Genomic DNA, 26,721 nt, shown 5'->3' on the forward strand with positions numbered 1-26,721 from the left:
CATGGTCAAAATTTATCCAGGAACCTCTACTACCTTGTTTTACCACAGATAATAAACGCTAAACCAGTGTATGTAAAACCTACACGGTACCCATTTTGATGCACCAGATGCGCATTTCGACAAATAATGTCTCTTCAGTGATACTCAACCGAAATGTTTGAAATACGAAATAACAATGAAGTTTTAGAGCTATTTAGGGGAAAACAGTTTGCCAAAAAAGTGGAATCAAATTCGTCTAAGGATAAGAGCTATGCGTGGGGGAGATAATCCTTAATTTTGAAATGAATTTCTAAATTTTATAATAGCAATTAAATATACATCCGTATTTTCAAGCTAGTAACGAAGTACTTAGCTGTAGGGACCCTCAGGGACTAACAGTCCACCAGCAGAGGCTTCGATGTATGTGCTGCGTCAGAGTTCCACGGAGAACGGGAGACATCTTTGTTTTACTTGCTGCATAACGTGGACCTGGTGTACACAGGAACTCGTGCCGACGGTTGAAAAATATTATCAGCTTATCAAAATGTATACTGTATGTCACTTCCATAACGTCTCATCATCTGGTGACCCAACCTTTAATTTGAGGGAGGGGGTCTTACACGGGAATCATGGAATAAAGTTGAAAGAAGACAAAATTAAAGATATTAATGACTATGCTGTGTTTGGACAAATGCAACTTCAATACAATTTAAATGATAAAATTCCCGCTAGGAAATTCATTTGTGAATTACTCCTAAATTCCTTCTGGGGTAGATTTGGGTAACAGTTTAACATGTATCATACTTCGTTCTTACACTGAGGCTGAAAAAGATTCTAAAAATATATTTGATCCGTCCAAAGAAGTTACATATTTCTATATCATCAACGACGATATGCTACACACGACCTTGGGAAATAACTGAGACCTCCTTAAAGAGGATTATCAGAGTAATATTTTCATTACGGCATTTACGATCCGATTGGGCTAGACTTCATAGTGGACAGGGCGATACACCTGATATTTGGTCTTCATTAAGTCAGCTGCTGATCGAACGAACTGTCATCTGATGATCCCATCGTGGGAATCATTTCGTGTGGACCTAAAAACAAAGCATTAAAGGAAATAAGGTTTGTTGCTATCGTGGGTTTTCTTTACATTATACAAATTCTCAAATTTTAAAATTTCCAACCCATGTTAAATATTGTTATAACCGACCAAAGCAAAACTGACAAAAGTTTTATAACAATCCCTCGATACAAATTGTTTTTAAAGTTCATAATAGTGTTGAACCATCTCGTGTATTCTAAGCGAGTGTTTTGACACCTCGCTTTATGGCTATTGGAGTCATTAGCTTCACGCATTGATAAACATACAGGTTCTTTATAGTATGAACGTTAGATTTAAAGTTTAAACCACTGAATCCGAGTCTTTGTCTTCTTTGTAAAGGTCTTTTTATCATGCATTGACCGTCTATCTGTTTGCTGTTTCACAATATACTCACGGCCCCTCTGTTTAGTATTCGCGTTCTTGTTTATAAAGGTATTTTGATTTCGTCATATTTTCCTTTGATAAACTTCATATACTCCTAAGGATGCACCTGTTTACTTTATTTCCTCATTTGAATGCAATTATATTGAAGTGTACAAGAAATGCATACAATTATTGATGATATATTGAAATATACAACACAAAATATTAGATCATGTCAAACTAAAGACAGAGTGAAGAACAAAATGATAGAGGGAATACAATAATATCGGAGGGGAAAAAAAGGGGGGATTTCAACTTGATGAAGTCATGGATGAAGATTGCATTTATGTTTTATATTATTAGCCGAATTGAGAGCCCGGTTGATGTATGTAGCTGAGTTTCTTACATAACGAAAGTAATGACGATATCTAATGTTTGTTTCTGGAATTCATGTGTGAGAACTGCGTCATCAGAGAAAAAGAAATATATCATCAATATTCTTTACAGAGAGGAAACAATGAAAGAACTGCGTCATCAGAGAAAAAGAAATATATCTTCACTATTCTTAACAGAGAGGAAACAATATTTTGCTATATTTAAACAGACCTGTAACTTTTAACTATTTGAACTCAACTTTGATAAGGGCCATATACTCCTTATGTTACAATTTCCAATTCGTAAAAATAAAAAAAATAAAAAAAAAAAACCAATAAGAAATCTTATCTTACTATCAACACAGTTCCATATTATTCTGTTCCCCTATTGTGGTCCCGCCCTACACCTTAGAACCCTGATTTGAACCAACCTGCACTACAATTTTAAACTTACCCGATGATGCCATATATTGAGATGATTAATTATAACCTGTTCCTCTTGAAAGGAAGAGTCAATGAAGTTGTTAAAAACACTCGTAAAATGAAAGTACCGTATTACCCTGCTTGTTGGTGAATCTCGATATAAACAACAGGAGCATATTTTCATTATATACATCATATTCTCTGGAAACAGACAACACTCCCTAAAAATAAAAACAAAATCCACAATTCCCTTGATTGTATAATGTTTAATGTCCCTCTTGAAAATATTTCACTTATATAAATACGTTATCATTACCGTTGAAGGGCTGTAAAATTTAGGCATAAGCTTAAAACATGCAGGGGAGTTCAGTGACCATTTTCACAAGAAATAATAAGATCAAAATTTTCTTTCTGCATTATACTTAACCGAGTACAATCATGCCCTGAGTAAGAATGCCAGATTTTCAACAATGTATAGAGCTACCTTTACTACTTCAAAATAGATGAGTGAAGAATTGTAACTAAATAACAGTGTTTTGAAATATTTATCTTAATCGCAAGATTTTGTGTGAAAAGGACAACAGGCCTGACAAATTCAATATAACCATACCAAGTTGTCAGACACTGAACCACAGATGTTTACAAGTATGTGTAGGTTTGACTTTACTGCTTCGTAATAAGCTAAAACTATAAGTTAATATTAAGATTTACCGTGACAAAATAAGATAAGAATCTTAGATGTTTAACGTTCATTCACCAAGCGCTTATAATAGGAGTTATTTCACACATGACCTTAAAACAGAGGCCCCGTATTAAGGTAAGCGTTGGTACGATAATGAAACCTGCTATGACCCTGTAGTGCTGAATTAGTGGCAATACACCTAGAACTGGTGAAGTCTCTATTAAGAAAAATAAACGAAATAAATGAAGATCCAATAAATGTGATTCGATCGGGGTTTTTTTCCCCTCAAAGCCAAAATGAGGCCCCACTGACTGACCCCCACTCTCATTTCAAATAAATATTCAATTTAGTACCTGCAAAGGAAGAGTTTTTGTGTACACGGCGTTGAATTTCAACATAGAGGATGCATAATCAAAGAATTCATTTATTCATTGTATATATCAATTTGAATCATATTTTAATGAAAGGAAAATGCATCTTCTGACGTTAATGTTCACATAGCTACACAACATGAACAAGGTTAACCCCTTCTCTACCGTACCGGTCAATTTGACCGGTGGCGCGTAAAAACGGAACAGCGCAAAAGGAGTGCCTCTAAATCTTCCAAACTACGGTCATAAGATATATGATCTATATATCATATTTTTGGAAATTTTCTCTATTTTTGAACTATGTAAAAATCAGTTAAGTAAATAAAGCTATTAAATTAATAAAAGCATTTAAAGCGAAAGGTGGCTTCGTCTAAATATGACGTAACGCTTTGTCACAAGGCCATTTTCCTCCTCGATACGATTTTTTTGATCTCCCGTATGAATGCACTATTTTTTATATTTTTGAAAAGCATATATTCCCTGCTTTCAGAACATATAAAAATTATTTCTAATGCCTGGCAAAGTTATAAGAAAATAGCTATTTTTTGCACATGTACGCTTTCTTACAATTTTATTTCTCAATGTTTAAAAAGATCGGCGTTTTACCAATATTCATATATGGAAATAGGGAAAAGTATATACAGCCTGTAAAAGTACAGGAAAATTTCTTTTTGATGGGCCCTTATTCGTGTTGTAATTCTTGTTAGTTTTTATATTACGATAAAATGAAATTGGGACATGCTGCGCGGTTTTCTTTAAATTAGCGATAAAACGTCGGTGCTGAAAGCGATCAACGCGCATCGCACAATAAAGTAGTGAAAACTATTTGTATTGTCCTCTGTTGGTAATATGAATAATACTTTTTGATACACTAAAACAATATACATATATGTATGAAATAATCAGCAAGGTATTCTCTGCTTTAAAAAAAAAAGAAGTATAAAAATCATTATTGGTAAATAACAGTTACACCACCTACTTGTATTGTAACTTTATAAAACACCTGACGAGAATGTTACTTCGGTAGAGTGAATAAAAAAAAATACTTCAAATTCAGATATAAACGTTATGTAATATTTATTCGGTATAGAAATAATTTTTTCTGCCCAACAAAGAAAACAAAAAGACCAGTCTGCATATTGTATACAATGTATATAATACTTTTTCCCCCGTGATCCGGATCGCGGCCGCGGGGTTTTCTGAAAGTGTCCACGGGCAACACACGTGTTTCCGTTTCAACGAAAACAACAACACAACAAACGCTTGTATTGTATTTTACATCTTGAAAACGACCTCATGTCAGATGATGAAGTCTGAAGATACCTTGGATATCCTGTTGCAGGATGACCCAAACGATCATGCATTCAGTATAAACATGTAAGTTGATGTAGCCACATAGGCCGACTAGAAGAAAAAAACGTTCGCGGTTATGTCATGTTATGAAAAATGCACGATTAATATATTAACTGCGATTTGATGCCATAATTTGTCGTTTCATGAAAGAAAATATTTATATTTTATGATATCTAAACCAAGTGTATAACACCCAATTGTTTATTAAGAGCTGAACATATCTGACATCAATTAATCTGTCCTGGCCCGGCATTAATCAGTCTGAGCCCCCCCCCCTTTTGGTATCTCCTCACCTGACGCGCGAGTGTAAGAAGAGGGTGGATTTAGTGTGGATGAGAAAAGGGTGGGATGGTTTTAATCAGACTGGGCATTCATGACCATTGGTGTGTGTTTATAAAAAAAATCTTTCTATGAAAAGAAAACACAATCTGTTAGGAAAGCATATATTGCATTATTGTATTATCGTAATAATAGAATTTATTACCGTAATTTGAGGTTTTTCTTCATATTGTAACAGAAATAAAAACAAAATGTGTGTTTGGGACAAAAGGTATGGGGGGGGGGGGGGTAACATCAATCAAAATCTGGTTATGACAGGCTATTGAAAAAGCATTTAATTATATGATCCATACATGCTGGTGTGCTATAAGCTGATGGGCATGTGCCCACTTCTTGCTTAGATTTTCTCTAGTTTCGACTAAATCCACACCCCATCAGAGTACCATGCCAGGGAATTTAGACACTGTGTACAATGAAGAACGAATTCATTTCTACTTTAAATCTGGGGCCATTCAATTTCCCTCAGAGGCACAATATTTTCGCTGGACACTGTATATTTTAACCTGAATTTCTTCAGTATTTGCTCCCATGTATATGTTGGGCATAATGCTAACACCTCCATGATGTATATTGTTTTTTGTCAATACGCACTCTGCTACACTCGCAAACTATAATGAAATATTCCATTAATTTGATTTCTAACATATGTATGTAAAACTTATACGGTACCAATTTAGATGCACCAGATGCCCATTTCGACAAATAATGTCTCTTCAGTGATGCTCAACCGAAATCTTTGAAATCCAAAATAACTATGTATGTAATCCCTTACCAAATAGCACTTCAAATATAGGACATCTCTATCTTTAAATAAATATGATCAGTACTTTCGTGCGAAACTGTCCCTTACTATCATGAAGCTTATATTCTGCTTTAAAACACAAACCAATAATTCTTAATTGTATTTTTTCATCTTTAAAAAGGTTATTGACATCCCAATATTTAATGGGAAGCTTCCAGGTATCTTCCACTAGTGACAGTCTACTGGCAAATCCATACATGCGATGGAAGTATGTTGATGTGGAGGACACAGGGACACCTGATCCAAGAACTGTGGCATTTCATTCGGAGTGACAACCTGGCATGCAGTTGGTATGACTCTTTGAGGTTGAATATAGGGTTAAATCCCTATACATTTAGTTAACATTCAAATGAATCCAGATAATACATTCACAAATGGAATCATGGCATTATGGTACACTGATATGCGTGTACCATTTTACTGTTTATCGTTGCATTACTAGATATAACATGCATACAAAAAGAGACAAAAACACGGAAAATCATTATTCTGTTTCTAATTATAAGGTATGCTAAGTGTTTTAAATGCTGACAAATAAGGTATGATGGCCAATACTGATTTTATTTGCATTTTTATTTTCAGATATGGGACCTGATTATTCAGAGAATTGCAGATTTTATGAAGCTGTTTTTGACAGAAGATTTGGTTTTCTCCATCTGTGTTGCCACCAACCATTATGCTGTGATGGTCATATCTAGGGGGAAGGATTGTCATATGCTTCCCAAGGAAGTTCGAAGCCTCTCACTGAAGAGGAACTGTACAGGTATTACTAGTTTTAAAGTACCGATATTGTGACAGTGATTTCCAGTTTAAAACGAATAATAAAATGCATTTTATAAGATTACCTTTACCAAAATTAATCTGGCTGTGCATCTAACACATTTATTAAATGTGTATTACAATTACCCCAGATAAAATTTTACAAGTAATTAAACGCATAATTTTCAGAGGGCCTTGATTATAGAAAACATTTACAGAGCCAAATGAGTATTCAAAAGCTCTGAGAATACTTCAGTATATTGGGGCTAAGTATAAACAATCTTTCTTTTTTTCTTCAGATTTTTGGGCATTATCTTATACATGTCTGCTGAGAAGTTACAGTCGATATACAGATATTGGTCAACGCATGCCCCTATCGGAACAACCTAGTATCAAGAATTATGTCTAGAAATATGTTTTAAGAGGTTGAATATAAGAAGAACAATTTTTATTAAATATAATGCAAGTACATTTAAATTTAGTGATTGAAAGTAAGTACTTGAACATTCGTATACATGTATAATGAACTTGGGGAGGAAAAACGGGCATTATTTTCGCATAGCATTTTATATCCTAATGGTGTTGTTGCTTAGCAACCAAATATATTTGAATATAAAAAATTTGATTTTTTTTAGATTCTTTGTTTTAATGTTGCAATATTTATACTATTTAGTGGGATACAATGGCAAAACGTCATATTATTAGAAAATAATGAATATGTATATGAAGTACGAAATTTTCATTTTATGACCTTTGACCTTAATTCTCTTTATTATATTTTTTGTTAAAAACCTTTTAAAATGATTAAGATCTAGTCAAAGATTATATTTTTAAAATAATGTGACATTTACTAATCATCATGCAATGTAATTATGTTTGAATTGTGTCGAATGGATGTAGAAAGGCAAATTATGGTCAAAATTACACCATGAGTGTTGTTACTTAGCAACCAAAAATATTTGTTTGTCAATAAAATTGATTAATTTGATTGTGATGTTTTTGTAGTATTTTAAAAGACATATCACCTCATACATTTAGAATTTCCTATTTTTGACTCGAATCCAGTGAGAAGGGTTGTAATATATATATTCCAGAGAAAAAAGATTGCAAAAATGTGCCCTTAAATGACCTTTGACCCCGTAGAACTCTTTGGGGTCATGGGATAACATGACAATCTTTATTAAAAAAATTTCCCTGTCCAATTCGTAACAAAATTATATATCACATGCCTACCTAAAATCGTGATACATGCAGATGTAACTCGATTTGAAAATATTGTCATTTAGTCTTTAAAAACCTCTAAAATGTGCCGGTAGAGAAAGGGTTAAAGCAAATATTTAAACGGTTTCAACAATCGATACCACATATATAGTGTATACAGGCTGACGCGCCGTACAAGTATTTAAATCTCAGGACTAGACGGAAGGTCGAAATAACAGGGAAGCCATTTTGAGTAGTAAGGTGAGACAAATTTATATAGTTGTATTACAAATCGCATTTTCCTCCATGAATCAACCAATTTCAGTACGCCACACAATCCTTTCATGTTAACCATGAACGGGCCATGGTTTAAAGCACGCGACTGAAAATTTGAGAGCATAATTTTAAAAATGCAACATGTAATACGGAGTTACACCTTGGATTAAAGCTGACATGAATTAATAAATACGTACACCTTTCTCATCTTATCCGCCATATTTCTTTCAGGTAGCCTACTTTACTCTACCCGTATATACCCCAAATGTGATTGTCACACCTGAGTGATTTTTCTAGGTGGACTCGACCAGTGCACATCTCCGATAGTAATATATAGGGAATGAGAAACAAATAAAATCACATTTTAAAACATTATGCTTTGCTCAAAATTACAAAATATTGATTGTATACTAATGCAACATTCTGGAAGTTTAGATAAGTTAGACAAAAATGCAAAAAAAAAAACAAAACAAAAAAACAAACAAAATATTTCTTGCACACTTGTAAGTGCATGCAAGTATTTGCATTTTCTAATAAAATAAATGCGGATAAATCATTTGCCAATTACATACTGATAGAATGGAATAGGCAAAGAGCATAAAATATATTATTTATATCAATTCTTGCAAAATAAAGGTGCATGCCATATGCATAATATGCAATGCACAAGGTATAATCGCCAAAAAAAGTATCAAATACGGGCGTCTATTCAACAGGTATCGGAGATGTGCACTTACCGAAAATATTAGATTCTCTTTATTCTGATAGATCCACGAAACAAAATGATAAACTCCATTTGTATCTCGTTAGAACTTTACAACACGTTCTCATTCCATTATACAGACTGCGACATACTTCACCCGTGCCAAACAGTGTGTCTTCAATCAGGGGAGATGTCAGAGTCGAAATTTTTTCCTGTATTGAATGCTTGTCTGGTCGAGGTTTTGCAGTTTATAGAAATGGGGAATCTAATATTTGGTTGGATATATTGCGTGCACAATTCAAAATTTCTCGATGATCATATACAAACTTGGATATACAAATAAGGGAATAATGATCGAAAATATACATCTGTGTGCAAATGCGTGTATTACATTTGCAATCCATAATAAACAGTTCATTACACAAAGACACATATGAAAGGAAATTTATAAACGAAAATATAGTTTTTTGTCTCTTTTGGAACCACATACTTATTTACGGTCTCTGTATGTCCATATTCATTGAGAGAGAGAGAGAGAGAGAGAGAGAGAGAGAGAGAGAGAGAGAGAGAGAGAGAGAGAGAGAGAGCGTCCTACTTCGATTTTTAATATATCATTTCACAGAAGGAAAGAAAATTGATCACTTATATAAATGTAAGCTTTCAAGCATTAATAATTTCCAGCTATTTAAAAATTTGCGATTGACAATATATTGGAAACTTACAGGAGTTGATGCTTATAATTGAATTCATTACAAATTTTTAAAAAAAATATTAGTTTGAACTGTGCATGTAGAAAATACTGACTTTGTATGTTAGAATAACGGGAAAAAAGGAAATTGTCAAAAAAAGTGGGGAAAGCAGACCAGCCTTCCTGCCCACCCCAACCCCCTGTTTTTGTGCCTGAAACAACATATCAATTCGTGTCGAAAGAAAGGTGCATATCTACATTTCATTAAATTCCAAAGGAGCTCGAATTTATGTGTTCCCCTATTAATTATCTTGTATGCAAGATTCGTTCCCGAATTTAGAATCATGCTTTCAGTCAGAGCAGAAATGAATTCATTTTGAAGTACATCTTGTTTGAATGCAAATGTTGGGTTTCTTCTTTTAATTTCATCAGACTCATTAGAAACCCCTCTCCCAAACTATGCAGCTTTGTTTTTATTGATATCTAAATCGGTATAAATGAATCCGGATATAAATTATATACTGTTTTTTCGTGATCATATAGATATTGATACTGATAATGAAAAAAGAAAATGTTTATACTCTTGCCTTCTGCATATCCTACTAATGCATTACAGTATATTGACATTGTATCATATCAAATAAAAGCTCAACACGAATTTTACTGATTTATGCATACTAACATCTTATCGAATACATTTGAATTTGAAATTTCTACGTACAGCGGTATGGCCATTGCGCCAGATCTACGAAATGAAAATATTTATGAATAAATTACACTCAAGCCTCAAAGTAATCATTAAGGCATGTTACAGAAACGTTAAAACACACAAATGCTATAGTCCTGCAATGCATGCATGCAATTTTTTTGAATACATGTATTTATGTATTCATGAATGAAGTTCCTACGCTTGAAAATATCTTGGTCTTTATGCATTTTGTTTTGTGATTTTGGTTTACCATTCCTTACACTGTGTAAATGAAGGAAAACTTGGTAAAGGGTGCAATTCTACATGCACCATACAATTAGTATACATGCATGTGTTGCAAAACAAAATGTACATGTAATAACCAGACATGTATTGTCATTTTTCATGGGGGGGGGGGGGGGTACAACAGGGAGAAAAATGGAAAATTGGATTCTTCAAAATTTCTTGCCATTCAAAATAATAATTAAAAAGGATGAACGAAAACAGCAACAAAATAAAACAAAACACCCAAACAAACCAAGATGTTTTGTCCGATGTTCAAAGTCCTAATGTGGGGTGAAGGGTTAAAGAGTCTTTTACTTTGACTACCTCAATAATTTCCCCCTTTTCTTCAATCGTTGGGGGTCGGATGGGGTGGTTAGAGTCCTCTACTATGAGTGCCTCATATCTTCATATTTTTAATTGGTGGTGGTGTGTGTCTTCTACTATTATATCAGAACTTTCAAGCTGGGGTAAGTGGGGGAGGGGTTGTCACTCAATGTATCTTTTATTTGCTTTACAAACTAACAAAAAAAATGGATATTGTTATTAAAGGTGGGTGACAGACACTCTTGTCCTCTCCCCTTGATGTTTGATAACGACGCATAATATGATAAACTTGATTATTACATTTTGCATTAGTACAATTTGCGTCGAGTTAGACGCAGAATGTAATAACGCAAAATGGCATAGATATATAAGATCTATTGAGCGCCAAATTAGCATAAAATGAAGTAATTGAAAATAACATTATTTAAAAATATGTTTAATTTTTAATTAATGCGTGCTTTAAATGAATCAAATAAATCTGTATTATCAATTGATGAGAGCAATATTGCGTTACTAGTACTGTTCTCTTTTTATTGAATTAACGATATCATTTGTCTTAATAAGAGCACGATTATTACAAGATCATCGGTTCTCTCTCTCTCTCTCTCTCTCTCTCTCTCTCTCTCTCTCTCTCTCTCTCTCTCTCTCTCTCTCTCTCTCTCTCTCTCTCTCGTCGTTATCTCTCTCGTTGTTCTCTCTCTCTCTCTCTCTCTCTCTCTCTCTCTCTCTCTCTCTCTCTCTCTCTCTCTCTCTCTCTCTCTCTCTCTCATCCCATACACTCGTACAGTGTTGTATATGCAAATTTATGTACCTAAACGTTTTCCTGATTTATAAATGTGCAATACTCTGACCAGTAAATCATATGGTATAAGGATTCATGCACAATACAGGGTAAATATTATACTCTGATACTTCCCCTGATTGAAGATAGCTGATCGGCACGGGCTAAGTGTGTCGCAGTCTGTACAATGGACACTGTTGTTTACTGTTGGAATGCAAATGGAGTTTATCGTTTTGTTTCATGGATTATGCAAATAAAGGGAGTTTTACTACTACTTAGAGTATTTTCGACAAGTGTACACGTACATCTGCGGTCCTTTACAGATATTACGAGTAGGCCCAGGTAAATAGTCGTCCGCATTCGATGCGTTTTCATGGCGAGCATACATGCCATTTTTATAAGTACAGTAGTATTTATGTCTTTGCCATTTACTTGAAGTAATTGTGAATGGTATAGATTGTATACTCTTTGCTTATTCCATTTTATCAATAGATAATAGATGAAATATTTCTCCGCATTTTTGTATAGTTTTGACATATTTACTGCAAATGTACGCACGTTCACGTAAAGAAAAGGCATTCTATATATATTTATCCAAATATATATATTTAGAATGATTTACTACTGTACGATATGTTTATTATAATTTTGAGCACTGCGTGGTGTTCCAAAACGTGATTTCATTTCTTCTTGATGTCCTATAAATTAGTATCGGAGATGTACGTGTTACCTGTCGAAGCTACCCGCACAGGTAAATCGAAGACACTGATATGAAGTGAAGCGTAGCAAAGCTCGTCCCCTTATATACCATGTGAACCCCGATACATATAACAATAGAAATTCCAACTAATATGGCGGATTAGCAGAGAAATATGGCGGACATATAGAATTATACTATATTTATTAATTCATGTCAGCTTTAATGTTGAGAACTTACGTGATTTAAAATATTAGTCTTAGTTGTGGTCTCCTAGCTCCTAGCTCCGAACTACGGTGCACCATTAGGCCTAATGTTAAGCAAGTGCGTTGTTGATACAAGGTAGAGTACGACGATGTGTGACATCATGTCTACGTTTGAAGAACGTCATAATGCGACTGTGCAGAGGCGGGTCTAAGGGGTTTGTTTTATGCAACAGAAACATCTTTGTTCATTTTATGTGCACTATATTTTGGCGTGCAAGTTCACATTCCAGGACGCTGTTCCAAAAAGCAACAACCCCCTCCCCCTGGATGAATGATTCATGACTGATAGAAACAATGTAAACAAACCATGATTCAGTAAATGGATATAAATATAAGAAATGAGGCAGCATGGATTTGGATTGGGGGAAGATTCTCTAGCACGATTCGCAGAATTTGCCTCAAATCCAAATCCGTTCATATTGAATATGAACAGCTCAAATATGCCGTTCAATTATTAAATATACACTTTCTGGCATTGTAATATTAGTAGTATTGATGTTTTAGTGATTAATGGGATAGATGTATGTCTAATCACTTGTATACCAAATTGTCATTAATGTGAAAGATCTGGCCACTTTGACCAGATGATCTATATTTTGGCGGGGGACGGGATATCGATACCTCATAATATGTTACTTCATTTGAAATATTAAAACAAAAGATCACAGTTTTTAAATCATGCTGTAATTTTAGCATATTAATTGTTTTGACTTGTCAAATCTTTTTATTGACAGTAAACTGTTCGTGTGATCCTGGCATCAGTAATATATCCCCGGCGCAGTGCTCAAGAACCTCCTGTGTGACCTCTGTGACACCATCCACCTACAAAGTCCGAGTTACATTACCAAGTTTTACTCCCCCGAAAATAAACAAATATCGACTCAATGAAATGTTTAATTCTCTATCATCATTATCCATTAACTCGGAACATGGCGACACAATGAAGTCAGCAGAAGCTGTATCGTCTCCTCCAGTCAGACCACTGCTTGATGAACCAAGGCTCATCGCCACCATAAACACTGGGTATGACAGATTGTACAGCATTAGCTGTCTCAGTGAAGAACAAGTTTGGGCACGTGGGTATAACGAAATCATGAAGCGCCTAAACCTCCATGGCAAACTACTGACATCATTAAAAACTAAGTCAGGGAACAACCCTATGGGCTTAGCAGTAACACGGAACGGAGATCTTGTTTATACTGACCCTAGTAATGAGATTGTAAACCTTGTGAAAAATAAACAGATACAGACCGTGGTCAGATTACAGAGTTGGACACCTCTCTATGTCTGCAGTACCGCCTCTGATGATCTCCTGGTTACCATGGTTAGTCATTATGAAAAACAATCCAAAGTCGTGCGTTACTCCGGCTCCACAGAGACACAAACCGTTCAGTTTGATGATCAGGGTCGTCCTCTCTATTCGTATGGAGTTTGCGTCGATAAATACATAAGTGAGAACACGAACCTGGATATCTGTGTGGCTGACCGTGACGCTAGTGCAGTAGTGGTGGTCAATCAGTCAGGAAAACTCCGATTTAGATACAATGGTCATCCCTCTAATAACAAAGACTCATTTGATCCAGTCGGCATCACTACAGACAGTCAGAGTCACATCCTGACAGCAGACTGTCACAATCACCGTATCCACATCCTGGATCAGGACGGACATTTCCTCCGTTATATTCAGAACTTAGTCACTCCATTAGGTTTATGTGTGGACATTAGAGACAACCTCTTTGTGGCTGAGTGTCACACTGCTAAAGTGAAGAAAATTCAATATTTCTGAACAAAGTGTTAATTACACTTCTCAACAGTGGTAATTACATATCTAAACATGGTGTTAATTACATATCTCAAGAGAGTGTAATTTACGCACATAAACACAGTGTAAAATACATATCTTAACACAGTGTTAAGTACACATCTGAACACAGTGTTAATTACACTTCTCAACACAGTGTATATTAAACACATAAACAGAGGTAATTACATATCTGAACAATGTGATATCTACATCTGTTTGTCACTTACAGCGGTGCGTTAATTACAGTTGCTAGTTAATTACAATTACGTGTTAATTACAGCAGTGTGTTAAATATAGTCTGTGTTTATTTCGACCCAGTATGCGTGATGTTCAATTTCTTCATCATCAAACGACTCATCAAAAACAGAACAACATAATATGGATTGATTGATGTTTTCCGCCACACTCAAAAATTTTTCAGTTATCTGGTGGCGCCCGTTTTTTTTTTATTGCTGGAAGAGAGAACCCAGATACAATGAAAACTTTCTAACTTACCGGTGCGAGTGCGAACCCCTGCCGACCAGAGGGGAGAGGCCGTGTGATTTTGAGACCCCTGAACAACATAATGGCGTCGGTGTCCGAGTGGTTAGGCCGTCAGACTCGCAACCGAAAGGTCGTGGGTTCGAGTCCTGGCCGCGGCAGGGCTGACGTTGTGTCCTTGGGAAAGGCACTTTACATGAATTTCCTCACTCCACCCAAGTGTAAAAGGGGTACCTGGCTATAGACAGTGAAAGATATTGTTAGAATGTTAGTGCTCTAGCGATTGTAATGGCAGCTTGCACTGTATGCTTCCTAGGAGGCTGAGAAAGTTCTAGATTGATATAAGGTCTGCCGGGGTAATAATGTACATTGATTATTGTAAACCGCTTTGAGCAGCATACGCTGGAAAAGGCGCTATATAAACCATTTATTATTATTATTATATGATATAACAACATAATATGATATAACAACCTAATATGATATAACAACATAATATGATATTACAATACAATTTATTATACTTTCATGTAAAATACTCGAACCTGATTGGTCGAGAAGCATTTGAAAAAACATATTGTTACCCTCTGAGAACAGAAAACACGCGCCCCAGGGTGATAGTATCTAGCAACGGGTACCAGTACTTAACAACGGGTGATATTATCAAAAGATTTATCACATGCGTCATATTTATGCGCGTACGGTTCGCCGTAGATTGCTAGACGACGTCGTTTGAGCGTTTGTAATAAACGCGAGTACCCGCATCGAAATACGAAATATCGCATGACAGTGATTGATTAAATGTCAACAGACGTAAGTTTTTCTGCTTTCCAGTTTACATAACATTCAGTATAATAAAACAGATACTTGTTTGGCACGCTGTTTTTGGCTATATTTATATCTAAAACTTCATAGTTATTTTGGATTTCAAACATTTCGGTTGAGCATCACTGAAGAGACATTATTTGTCGAAATACGCATCTGGTGCATCAAAATTGGTACCGTATAAGTTTTACATTATGACCCCTGGGTCGAGGCCTCTGCTGGTGGACTGTTAGTCCCCGAGGGTCTCTACAGCCCAGTAGCTAAGTACTTCGTTACTAGTTTGAAAATACGGATGTATATTTAATTGCTGTTATAAAATTTAGAAATTCATTTCAAAATTAAGGATTATCTCCCTCATACATAGCTCTTATCCTTGGACGAATTTGGCTCCACTTTTTTGGCACGCTGTTTTTGGCTACATTTAGATCTAAAACTTCATAGTTATTTCGGATTTCAAACATTTCGGTTGAGCATCACTGAAGAGACATTATTTGTCGAAATGCGCATCTGGTGCATCAAAATTGGTACCGTATAAGTTTTACATTTAGTGGAACATCATTAATTTTAGAATACTAATTGCTAATATGTCGGTGTTACAAGTTATTTATCTCTCTCATATGTAATCCTTTCAAACACAATTTAATGACTATAAATCAGTTATTGTGAAGTATTGTGAAATGTCACTTTGTCAATATTTTGTGTGTAGCCTTGAATTATAGTACAGTCATTACTGAGTACTGAGATGTATGCATAAAATTGTTTTGGTTGGTTTTGTGTGTGTGTGTGTGTGTGTGTGTGTGTGTGTGTGTGTGTGTGTGTGTGTGTTATAAACTTGAACTTTTTTCTATTTTTAAATTGTACATTTCAATATGTATTTTATCTTTACATTATTACTGAGTACTTACTTAGATTTGTAGTACTGTAACAGAGAATGACCCCAAACGTCCGGTCTTCATCAAAGATCTTCAGATTCAAGGTCACAGTCTTCTGTTATCATCAATAACGTCGCAACACCCCACAGTCCTACAAAATAAACAAAGAGTAATCAGATCAAACTACATTGTGTAGATTTGTCTGTGGAAAATTTACTTGTTTATACATATAGATGTAATTGGGGAAGGACATGTATGGCTCGACTGAGAACTGAATCCAACACCCCTGTATTACTAGTTAGTTTCCTCTAAACACTGAGCTATTCGGGCCAATATCCATGGTTTGAATGGAACATGAATTAAACCCGAGACCCCTGCATTACTAGTCAGGTGCTCTAACCACTAAGTTATACAGGCACATTTCGTTTAGCTCACCTGAGCCAAAGTGAGCTTTTCCAATCGAAATTTGTTTGTTGTTACTAGTATTAACTTTTCAGTTTCAGAAGAATGAAAAATCGCGCAGCTGCATTTGAAGAGAAATTCGTATATATTCTTAAGTCAGACCCTTTGATCGCCGTGTATAGATATTAAATCCATGGTTATACATTTACAATACATGATATAATACACAGCCTTCTTAGAACAAAATATTTCATTTAAGATTAAGACTAGCACGGTCATCATATGCAAAACAATACTATGAAACTGAAGTCGTACGTGTTTAAAATATCAAAATAATGACTGGTGTTTATATGATGTGTTTTACTACTAATGAAATAGGAGAACACTGCAAATTGAAGCCAGGGGTACTTCCGTCTGTATTTGAAATCAAGAAACCACAACAGGAGTCAGCTAGATCCAAACGGACAAGGTTGAGGTGTGAAAGAGAAAGTAGTGACGTGACTGACACGGTGCATCTGTATCATATACTTTCAAATTCTATGGTCGTTATAACGATCTAGTGTGCACATACAACCTATCATTGGGTCAAATGCTGTCGTAAGTGTTTCATACCGATTGTTAGACCGTTCGTAGCACACTGATTTTAACTACGGATAACTCCGTTTACCTGATCAAGAGCTATAGGGCTCACGGCGGGTGTGACCGGTCGACAGGGGATGCTTACTTCCCCTAGGCACCTGATCCCACCTCTGGTGTATCCAAGTGTCCGTGTTTGCCCAACTCTCTGTTTTGTATTGTTTATAGGAGTTATGAGATTGGTCACTGGTCGTTATATTCGCCTTTCATACAAGAATTTGCATTCGAATCACTACCTCTATCCAGCAACAGGAACCTGAGATGGAGCATATTGACAAAGAAGTTCAGTGTGAAATACTAGTTGTTGGTAAATTTGCAATTGAGGGAATAAAAAAAAAATAGTAAAATGATACCATATTGTACATGTTTCAATAACTATGACCATTTTATGCTGTTGTTTAACATTTTAGGACCAGCATCATTTGACTTGAATTTTAGATGTAGTTTATAAAGTCCACAGGACCAACTTTTTCTTACCTTAATTAAAGTACAACAAGCAAAAGAGGACAGGGGATGTTTACTCCTCCTAGGCACCTGATCCCACCTCTGGTGTGTCCAGGGGTCCGTGTTTGCCAACTATCTATTTTGTATTGCTTGTAGGAGTTATGAGATTGATCACTGTTCGTTATCTTCACCTTACATTGAACTCCCCATGCACTTTCCTGTCTCAGAAACAACTTTTTCAATAATCATAACTACATGGATTAATTTTCTTTGCTTTCAATTTAAGAACTTGAAGATGAATTTTGGTCATCTATGAAAACAATTAAATAACATATGCCAATATACTTTTCACAAAATGGAAATACAAGAGTCATATTAGATGCCACAAAGCAGCCAATTCAAAAGCCATTGGATGGCAAAGCTCATTGGTTTCAAATGTTTACGTAGGTTCTGCATCGGATAGACACATTATTGACAGATCTACTCTCCTGGGTTGTGACAAATTTTCTCCTCGAGATGGCGTCAGGGAATAATGCCTCGGGACTTATTTTCTGAACGTAGGATATGTTCGTTGTTCGCTGTCCGTTGTCTTCACCTTGCATATTAGCGTGTCTACAAATATGCATGGAACATTGAGCTGTCCTACAGTCTATACGAGACAAATGCCCCCGCTTGTGGGGCACAGTAAGACACATCTCTCACTTATCAAAGTAACAGAATTGACTCATACTGCCTCCACTATGTTGGGGCTTGGTCAGATAGTCAGAATATACTTTAACTGTATGCTAATGTCCAGCTGACTAACCTCATGTTTCCCTGGATCTGGGAGAACTTGAAATTTCTGTACAACCAATCACTTCAAGCTAAATTCTACAAACAGACCAATGATATGTCAAAAAGTTTACACCTAATGCAGAAAATTAATCAAATGACTATGCTGAATCATTGATAGCTTGGTTAACTAGATACATTGCATTGACAAACAGGATTCATTGATCTATTGATCAAGATAACGTATTCGGAATTATCCAGAATGGTCAATCAATCCCTGACATTGACCACAGTTTCATCTTCAGTACTCATGATTTTGTATTAAATCTAGTCATTTTGCTGTTCACACTTAAACTTCTATCTTGGATAATATCAGACACCTTTGAAAATAAGAGGTCCATGGGATACATTGCTCACCTGAGTCGCCTTGGCCCATATCTAAAGATTTAATAAACTTGAATCTACACAATGTCGGGAAACTGTCATATGAATTTCCACTTTTATGGCCCAGTGGCTATTGAGAAAAAGTTTTCTTAAAAGATTTTTTTCTATAGATTTCCATGTAAAAATTTAATTACCTATATTAACATAGTATATTAACAAACATTACATTTTTACAGAGTCTCAGGAAAATCACCCTCATCAATCAGCCTTACATCTCTGGTGACCGCTACTCTGCAATATGTCACAGTCTCAGGACAATTCCTCGTCAATCAGCCGGACTCTTCCAGTGACCGATACTCTGTAAAATTTATTCGCACATTAATCACAAATTGGCTTAATAACACCACTATATTATGCTTAAAGGGGCATAAAGACGATTTGGACTAAAAATTTCTAATCTTATTTTCCCATTTGCAATATTTATTATGTTTAACTGGGTTATTTCTAATAGTCAGTAAAACTTTAGAGGTCAATTCTTGAATTTCAAATGAGATAAAGCACTCTCAATTCTTAGTCATGTAAACAGGGCTCGTGCGATCTTTTCACGGGTTTTTTAAAGTTTGAAATTTAATTTATTTCACAAAATAATTGCATTGGATGAGCATTTAATGTAATATTCATGTAAACACCCGTATTTAACTATACACAAATATTTGCTGGATATGTGTGTCTGAAGTCTATATAGTGCTTCAATCACCGGGCTACAGAGTAACAAATGTGTCTATTCTTATACTAAGATAGTATCACCGACCTACAAAGTAACAAAGACGTCCATTGATACACTAAGATAGTATCAACGAGCTAAAAAGTAACAAATACGTCTATTGATACACTAAGATGGTATCACCCAGCTACAAAGTAACAAATGTGTCTATTGATATACTAAGACAGTATCACCCAGCTACAAAGTAACAAATGTGTCTATTGATATACTAAGACAGTATCACCGCGCCACAAAGTAACAAATGTGTCTATTGATATACTAAGACAGTATCACCGCGCCACAAAGTAACAAATGTGTCTATTGATATACTAAGACAGTATCACCGCGCCACAAAGTAACAAATGTGTCTATTGATATACTAAGATAGTATCACCGCGCCACAAAGTAACAAATGTGTCTATTGATATACTAAGATAGTATCACCGCGCCACAAAGTAACAAATGTGTCTATTGACATACTAAGATAGTATCACCGCGCCACAAAGTAACAAATACGTCTATTGACATACTAAGATAGTATCACCGCGTCACAAAGTAACAAATGTGTCTATTGATATACTAAGATAGTATCACCGCGCCACAAAGTAACAAATGTGTCTATTGATATACTAAGACAGTATCACCGCGCCACAAAGTAACAAATGTGTCTATTGACATACTAAGATAGTATCACCGCACCACAAAGTAACAAATACGTCTATTGATAACTAAGATAGTATCACAGGGAGTTTCAGTAAATCTTCATGTTAACTACTTATTTATTTATTTATTTATTGTTTATGTTTCAGTTAGAGAACTTTCATATTTAAAGGGTTTTTTTCCAACAAGTTCCGGATTTGAAAAAGCCTCCATCACCAATTTTATTCCTATCAGAAATTATAACAAAATGCCTCCCTCATCTGGTTTTGAGAAAATTGGCCCGAAAACCAGATAATTAATTTTACTGAATGTCGATTCCCTATTGTCACCCTGCCCTCCTCTGAGGGTAATGATTCATGAGGGGGGGGGGGGAGGTAAACCCCTGCTCCATTATTTCCCGTCCCTCTACATCCGCCACTGATGAGCAGCAATACGCTATCAAGAGTGTGATGTATTCAGTGTTTGTATGTGACATAATGACCTTTAAAACAACGCAAACACAGAATTTTCATTGTTTGTTTTTCTTTCTTGTTTTTAGAATTTTAATGTCTTCATAAGGTCATGCCAATTAAAGCAATATCAAATATATTTTTTCAAATCAAACCCAAACCCCGATCGAGAAAGTTTCTTAAATCCGAATTTCCTTACTTAAAATTGAGACGGGTGTTGGTATTTGCATCGAGGTAATTTAGTGAATTAATCAATCTCATCAATAATAATGGAATGATGTACGCAACTAAAAGTGAAATGAACTTTTTTCCCATAATTTACTTAAATGTAATTCATTTTTGTTTTCATACATTTGTTTTCACTTTCCCGCCTTCCTGAGTTTGAACGTTTAGAGAATCAATACAATATGGTATTACTAAACCCAAAGATCAATTTTATCATGTTGCATTTTTTACACACTACAGAGAAATGTTCTCAAAACTGCGTCCTATTAAAACTTTTCGCTATTTTTGAGTAAACCAGGGGGCGGATAATGTGATATTTCGGCGATATTCAAGAATCATTGAGCTACACTTCTTTCTGAGAACCCACCAAGGCGTCGTCATTTATACGAATATGCGAGTGGATCTAATTATCACAACTAAAGAGAGATAACTCTGAATAAAAATTTTCCACTTCAATTAGCCTTATTATTATTTTCATTTTAACGATGAATAATCGTTGACATCCCTACTTGGCATTTTTTTGTTGTTGTTTTAATTGATAAACAGAATTGATCAAATTGTCAGTTATGAAGTCAATCCTTCAGAAGCCCCTGTCTGGCAAGAGCAGAACCGACACCTGTAATTACACTCACGTATGTATTTTCTACATTTTAACGTTATTTAAAACGAACAGTGTGATTTTAGATTGATTTATTGATTGATTGATTATTGTTTAACGTCTCCCTCGAAAATATTTCACTCATATGGAGACGTCACCACTGCCGGTGAAGGGCTGCAAAATTTAGGCCTATGCCCGCCGCTTAAAGCCATTGAGCAGGGAGGGATCTTTATCGTGCCACACCTGCTGTGTAACGGGACCTCGGTTTGTGCGGCCTCATCCGAAGAACCGCGCCCATTTAGTCGTTCTTACGACAAGCAAGGGGTTACTCAGGACACATTCTAACACGGATCCCCACGGGACGATTTGGGTTGAGAAAACCAGCCAATTAAATAGTACACATGAAATATACAACATCATCATAATAACTGACTTCCCTTTAAAACATGAATGGAAATATGAATACATGTATTTGTGTAACTGCCTCGCTAGTGAATTAGCTTCTCTAGTGATATGGTAGAGTCTTTCTCTTGATCACGGAAGTTAAACAATGTCAGGTGAGATCAGCACTTGGCAGATTGACCGCTACACGTTGCACTTGTAACAGCAAAACTTGCAAATTCCTTTTAATCTTCATTGCCTGGATGAGTAGCTCTGGCAGTTAACGGGTCAACTGCTTATGTGTTGTCCAGCAGGCTTTTAATTTTGTAAAGATTACTTTCTGTTAAAATTGCATATTTTGCCTAAATAAAGTAAATTTGAAAGTTTTCAGCTGTACATATGTTTAACTTTTCATTCGTATAGAATTGCCCTAGGGTGTTATTTTTCTTTAAACTTCTCTGGTTTGTTATTTCTTCTTACATTTCTCTGATGTCTTATTTCTCCTTAAATTTCTCTGCTGTGTTATTCCTCCTTAAATTTCTCTGGTGTGTTGTTCCTCCTTAAACTTCGCTGGTGTGTTACTCCTCCGTAAATTTCTCTGGTATGTTATTCCTCCTTAAATTTCTCTAGTGTGGTATTCCTCCTTAAACTTCGCTGGTGTGTTATTCCTCCGTAAATTTCTGGTGTGGTATTCCTCCTTAAATTTCTCTAGTGTGTTATTCCTCTTTAAACTTCTCTGGTGTGTTATTCATCCTTAAATTTCTCTGGTGTGTTATTCCTCCTTAAATATCTCTGGTGTATTATTCCTCCTTAAATTTCTCTGGTGTGTTATTCATCCATAAACTTTTCTGGTGTGTTATTCCTCCTAAAAGGGACATCCATTAGCTGTCATTTTATCACAGAAGATTGAATTCAGTGAAAAGTGTTCTATATTTATAAATATTTCACTAATTACACCAGTATCTAAGTAGGTCCCGATCTGGGACTTTTAAAACGGCGCATTCATAAAACCTGTACACAGCAGTGATCATCGTCGGATCATACCTATCGTAGTAAAGTTCTTTAGTCGTGTGTAAACATTTAATGAGTGCGATTAGGGGAAACGAGGTATAAATTTAAATATCACCTGAAACAAACAGAGAGACGTACACATCGACATAGATAGAGTGGGTACAAGTCTGTAGTTGTATACTGTAACAGAGAGAGAGAGAGAGAGAGGGAGAGAGGGAGAGAGAGAGAGAGAGATAGAGAGAGAGAGAGAGAGATGAGAGAGAGAGATGTACACATCGACATACAGAGAGTGGATACAAATCTGTAGTAGTATACTGTAACAGAGAGATGTACACATCGACATACAGCGAGTGGATACAAGTCTGTAGTAGAATACTGTAACAGACAGAGAGATGTACACATCGACATACAGAGAGTGGATACAAATCTGTAGTAGTATACTGTAACAGAGAGATGTACACATCGACATACAGCGAGTGGATACAAGTCTGTAGTAGAATACTGTAACAGACAGAGAGATGTACACATCGACATACAGAGAGTGGGTACAAGTCTGTAGTAGTATACTGTAACAGACAGCGATATGTACACATCGACATCCAGAGAGCGGGTACAAGTCTGTAGTAGTATACTGTAAGAGACAGAGCGATGTAAACATCGACTTACAGAGAGCGGATACAAGTCTGTAGTAGTATACTGTAACAGACAGAGAGATGTTCACATCGACATACAGAGAGCAGATACAAGTTTGTAATATTTTTAATAATACAATAATCTTTTTATGGATCCTTGTAAATTTAATGAGTGCGATTTTGTGTAAAAAGTCATTGAGTGGGATTATGTGTAAAAATTCCATGAGTGGGATTATGTGTAAGATTTTAATGAGTTGGGTTATGTGTAAAAATTCCATGAGTGGGATTATGTGTAAGATTTTAATGAGTTGGGTTATGTGTAAAAATTCCATGAGTGGGATTATGTGTAAGATTTTAATGAGTTGGGTTTATGTGTAAAAATTCCATGAGTGGGATTATGTGTCAAAATTCAATGAGTGGGATTATGCGTAAAAAAATTTCAATGAGTGGGATTATGTGTAAACATTTAATGAGTGGGATTATGTGGAATATGTGGAACGACATATAGATTTGAATATCATCTGTAATACACAAAGAGATGTACACATTGGCATAGAAAGAGAGGATACAACACTGTAGTAGATATAATAATGCACTAGTCTGTTCATGAATCTCTGTGTATTAGCCGTAATACACAAAAGTTGACAATGGAATAACCTTCAAACAGTAGTGGTCTCCTTCACGCATCAATGGTAGAATTCACGTGTACATTTTATCAGATGTGAATTGAAGATCCCAAACATATATAATACTACACCAACTCAACAACCAAACATTAAAGGAAAAATGTTGTGATGTATTTGTTTTATTATCATTATTAATTTCCGCCTTGTAATCCGGGCTTTTTAATTTCAAGAATAAAAAAAACAACAGTTGTCCAAAATATGTCGTATAGCATATCAAAATGAGGGTCTCAATGAGTAGAGCTCGGCATGGGGGTGCTTCGGGGTCATTAAGTGCAATATAAAAAACTTGTCCAAAAGGTATCATGGGGCATATCACAATGAAGGTCGTAAGTCAGCATTTCGCAAATGCTCTGGTCGTTATAACGACGAAGCTCGTCAATACAAAGTAGCATTGGGTCAAATGATGTCTGACATGTTTCACACCGATTGTTAGGCCGTTCTTGGATAACTCCGTTTGCTTGATCAAAGTAAAGGGCTCACGGCGGGTGTGACCGGTCGACAGGGGGTGCTTACTCCTCTTAGGCACCTGATCTCCACCTCTGGTACATTCAGGGATCGGTGTTTGCCAAACTCTATTCTGTATTACTTAAAGACTATGTGAGATTGATCACCGATTGTTATCTTCACCTTCCACGTGATTGAGACATAGCGACATTCCTCAATAAATCATTAAAATGTGGGATTTTTCTCAGTTATATATTTTATCTAAATGCTTAAAACAAGAATTTCTTATATATCTATATTGATATTCCGTGATGCCAACAGAAACTAGAGATAATACATAGCTTAGAAACAATGTGACAACAATAGGAAAAAACAGGACAGAGCACAAACAGCGAGCTCGAGATACTAGCTCGATGTTCAAGCTGCAAATCCATGGCTTGTTTTATTACATGATACTTCCTTGTATTTTTTGTTTGCTACCGTCACCCGTCTTTCACGATGACGAGGTGAAATAAAACAAACACTGATGTAGAAATAGGTAGTTATTGCTCCTTTGTTAAGCACTCGGAATTTAGTGGTATAGTTTTTTTTCTTCAGATTTGACATTAAAATGAACAGTGTTTTCTGCTACACCACAGAACGCTTCACCTCGGTACGTAATGGTGACACTAAAGCTGTTGAAGTTTCTATTCTGTTTATGTAAATGTAGGGTTTATAAAAATCATTAGTTTAGAATTCTTATTTTTCCCTTTTACGTTTGGTGTACGTATTTTCAAATTTATAAGTGAAATCTAACTATTTTAGTTTTGTTTGACCTCTTTATGAAACCCTTACACACGCGATAGCAATTTTCAGCTTAAACACATCTTTCTTGTTTCGCTATGGCAGTGGAAGTTGGTTTCCACCAGGTATAAAATTTATGGTCAGATCTTGGAATTGCGCTTATTTAATTTGGTTATACTGGTCTCTCACTGATTTACCCATTGTAAATTAATGTCATAGAGTTTTCTCCTCATTTTCCAATTTTGTGTAGCGTATTTTATTGCTTGATTTAAAATGCAAGTAGACGGATCTGTCAACGTTGAATAGTGAGTGGGTTTGCAAGAATAGTTCTAAAATCTGAAGATTTTATTTATCGGTATGCACATTTGAAATCTATACAAGGTCCAATTCTCTATTTTGTATTGCTTATCAAATTGATCGCATTGATCACTGTTCGTTATCTCCACATTTTATACAACGTTTGGATTATAATAAATTGTGAAATTTGTAATGTTGTGTTTTAATTCGGAGCTCTATCAATTACCCAAGTTCAATCATCACGTATTCCATACACATAACCACGAACCGGTAGAGCTGATGGTAGCTAGGCGTCGCGATGAAGACTCATGAAGTGATCGAATTGAACATCCCCGGGAAGAGGTGGGTATATACATGTAGTAAGATGAGGAGGAAGAATACAAGATAATCCGATAACAGATATTCTCTCTGCTGTATATCATACATATCAATACAAATGTAGTCCGATAACACAGATCCCATCTACCGGATATCATAGAGATCGATTAATCCGATAACAGATCCTGTCTACCGGATATCATATAAATCAATTAATCCGACAGCACAGGTCCTGTTTGCCGGATATCATAGAGATAAATTAATCCGATATCACTGGTCTTGTCTGCTTGATATCATAGAATCAATTAATCCGATAACAGAGATCCTGTCTACCGGATATCATAGAGATAAATTAATCCGATATCACAGGTACTGTCTGACGAATATCATATATA

The 26,721-nt window shown here is 35.6% G+C and overlaps 1 protein-coding gene and 1 long non-coding RNA gene across 2 annotated transcripts; both read left to right on the top strand.

The window, feature by feature from the left end:
• Positions 1-4,352: 4,352 nt before the first annotated feature.
• Positions 4,353-6,771, top strand: LOC130049225 (uncharacterized). The gene is made up of 3 exons (XR_008797709.1): positions 4,353-4,677; positions 5,916-6,084; positions 6,377-6,771. It is a non-coding gene; the product is annotated as an uncharacterized LOC130049225 (long non-coding RNA).
• A 1,176-nt stretch (positions 6,772-7,947) lies between these two features.
• On the top strand, positions 7,948-16,540 carry LOC130049220 (tripartite motif-containing protein 2-like). The gene is made up of 2 exons (XM_056146531.1): positions 7,948-8,014; positions 13,196-16,540. The coding sequence occupies exon 2, from the start codon at positions 13,351-13,353 to the stop codon at positions 14,245-14,247; it is 897 nt and encodes a 298-aa protein (XP_056002506.1). The 5' UTR covers positions 7,948-8,014; positions 13,196-13,350; the 3' UTR covers positions 14,248-16,540.
• Positions 16,541-26,721: the final 10,181 nt, after the last annotated feature.

Source organism: Ostrea edulis, chromosome 8, assembly GCF_947568905.1.
Source record: "Ostrea edulis chromosome 8, xbOstEdul1.1, whole genome shotgun sequence".
Lineage (NCBI taxonomy): Eukaryota > Metazoa > Mollusca > Bivalvia > Ostreida > Ostreidae > Ostrea > Ostrea edulis.

Excerpts from the sequence above, each read along its gene's own strand:
- LOC130049220 (XM_056146531.1), top strand. The coding sequence starts at position 13,351 with ATGTTTAATTCTCTATCATCATTATCCATTAACTCGGAACATGGCGAC.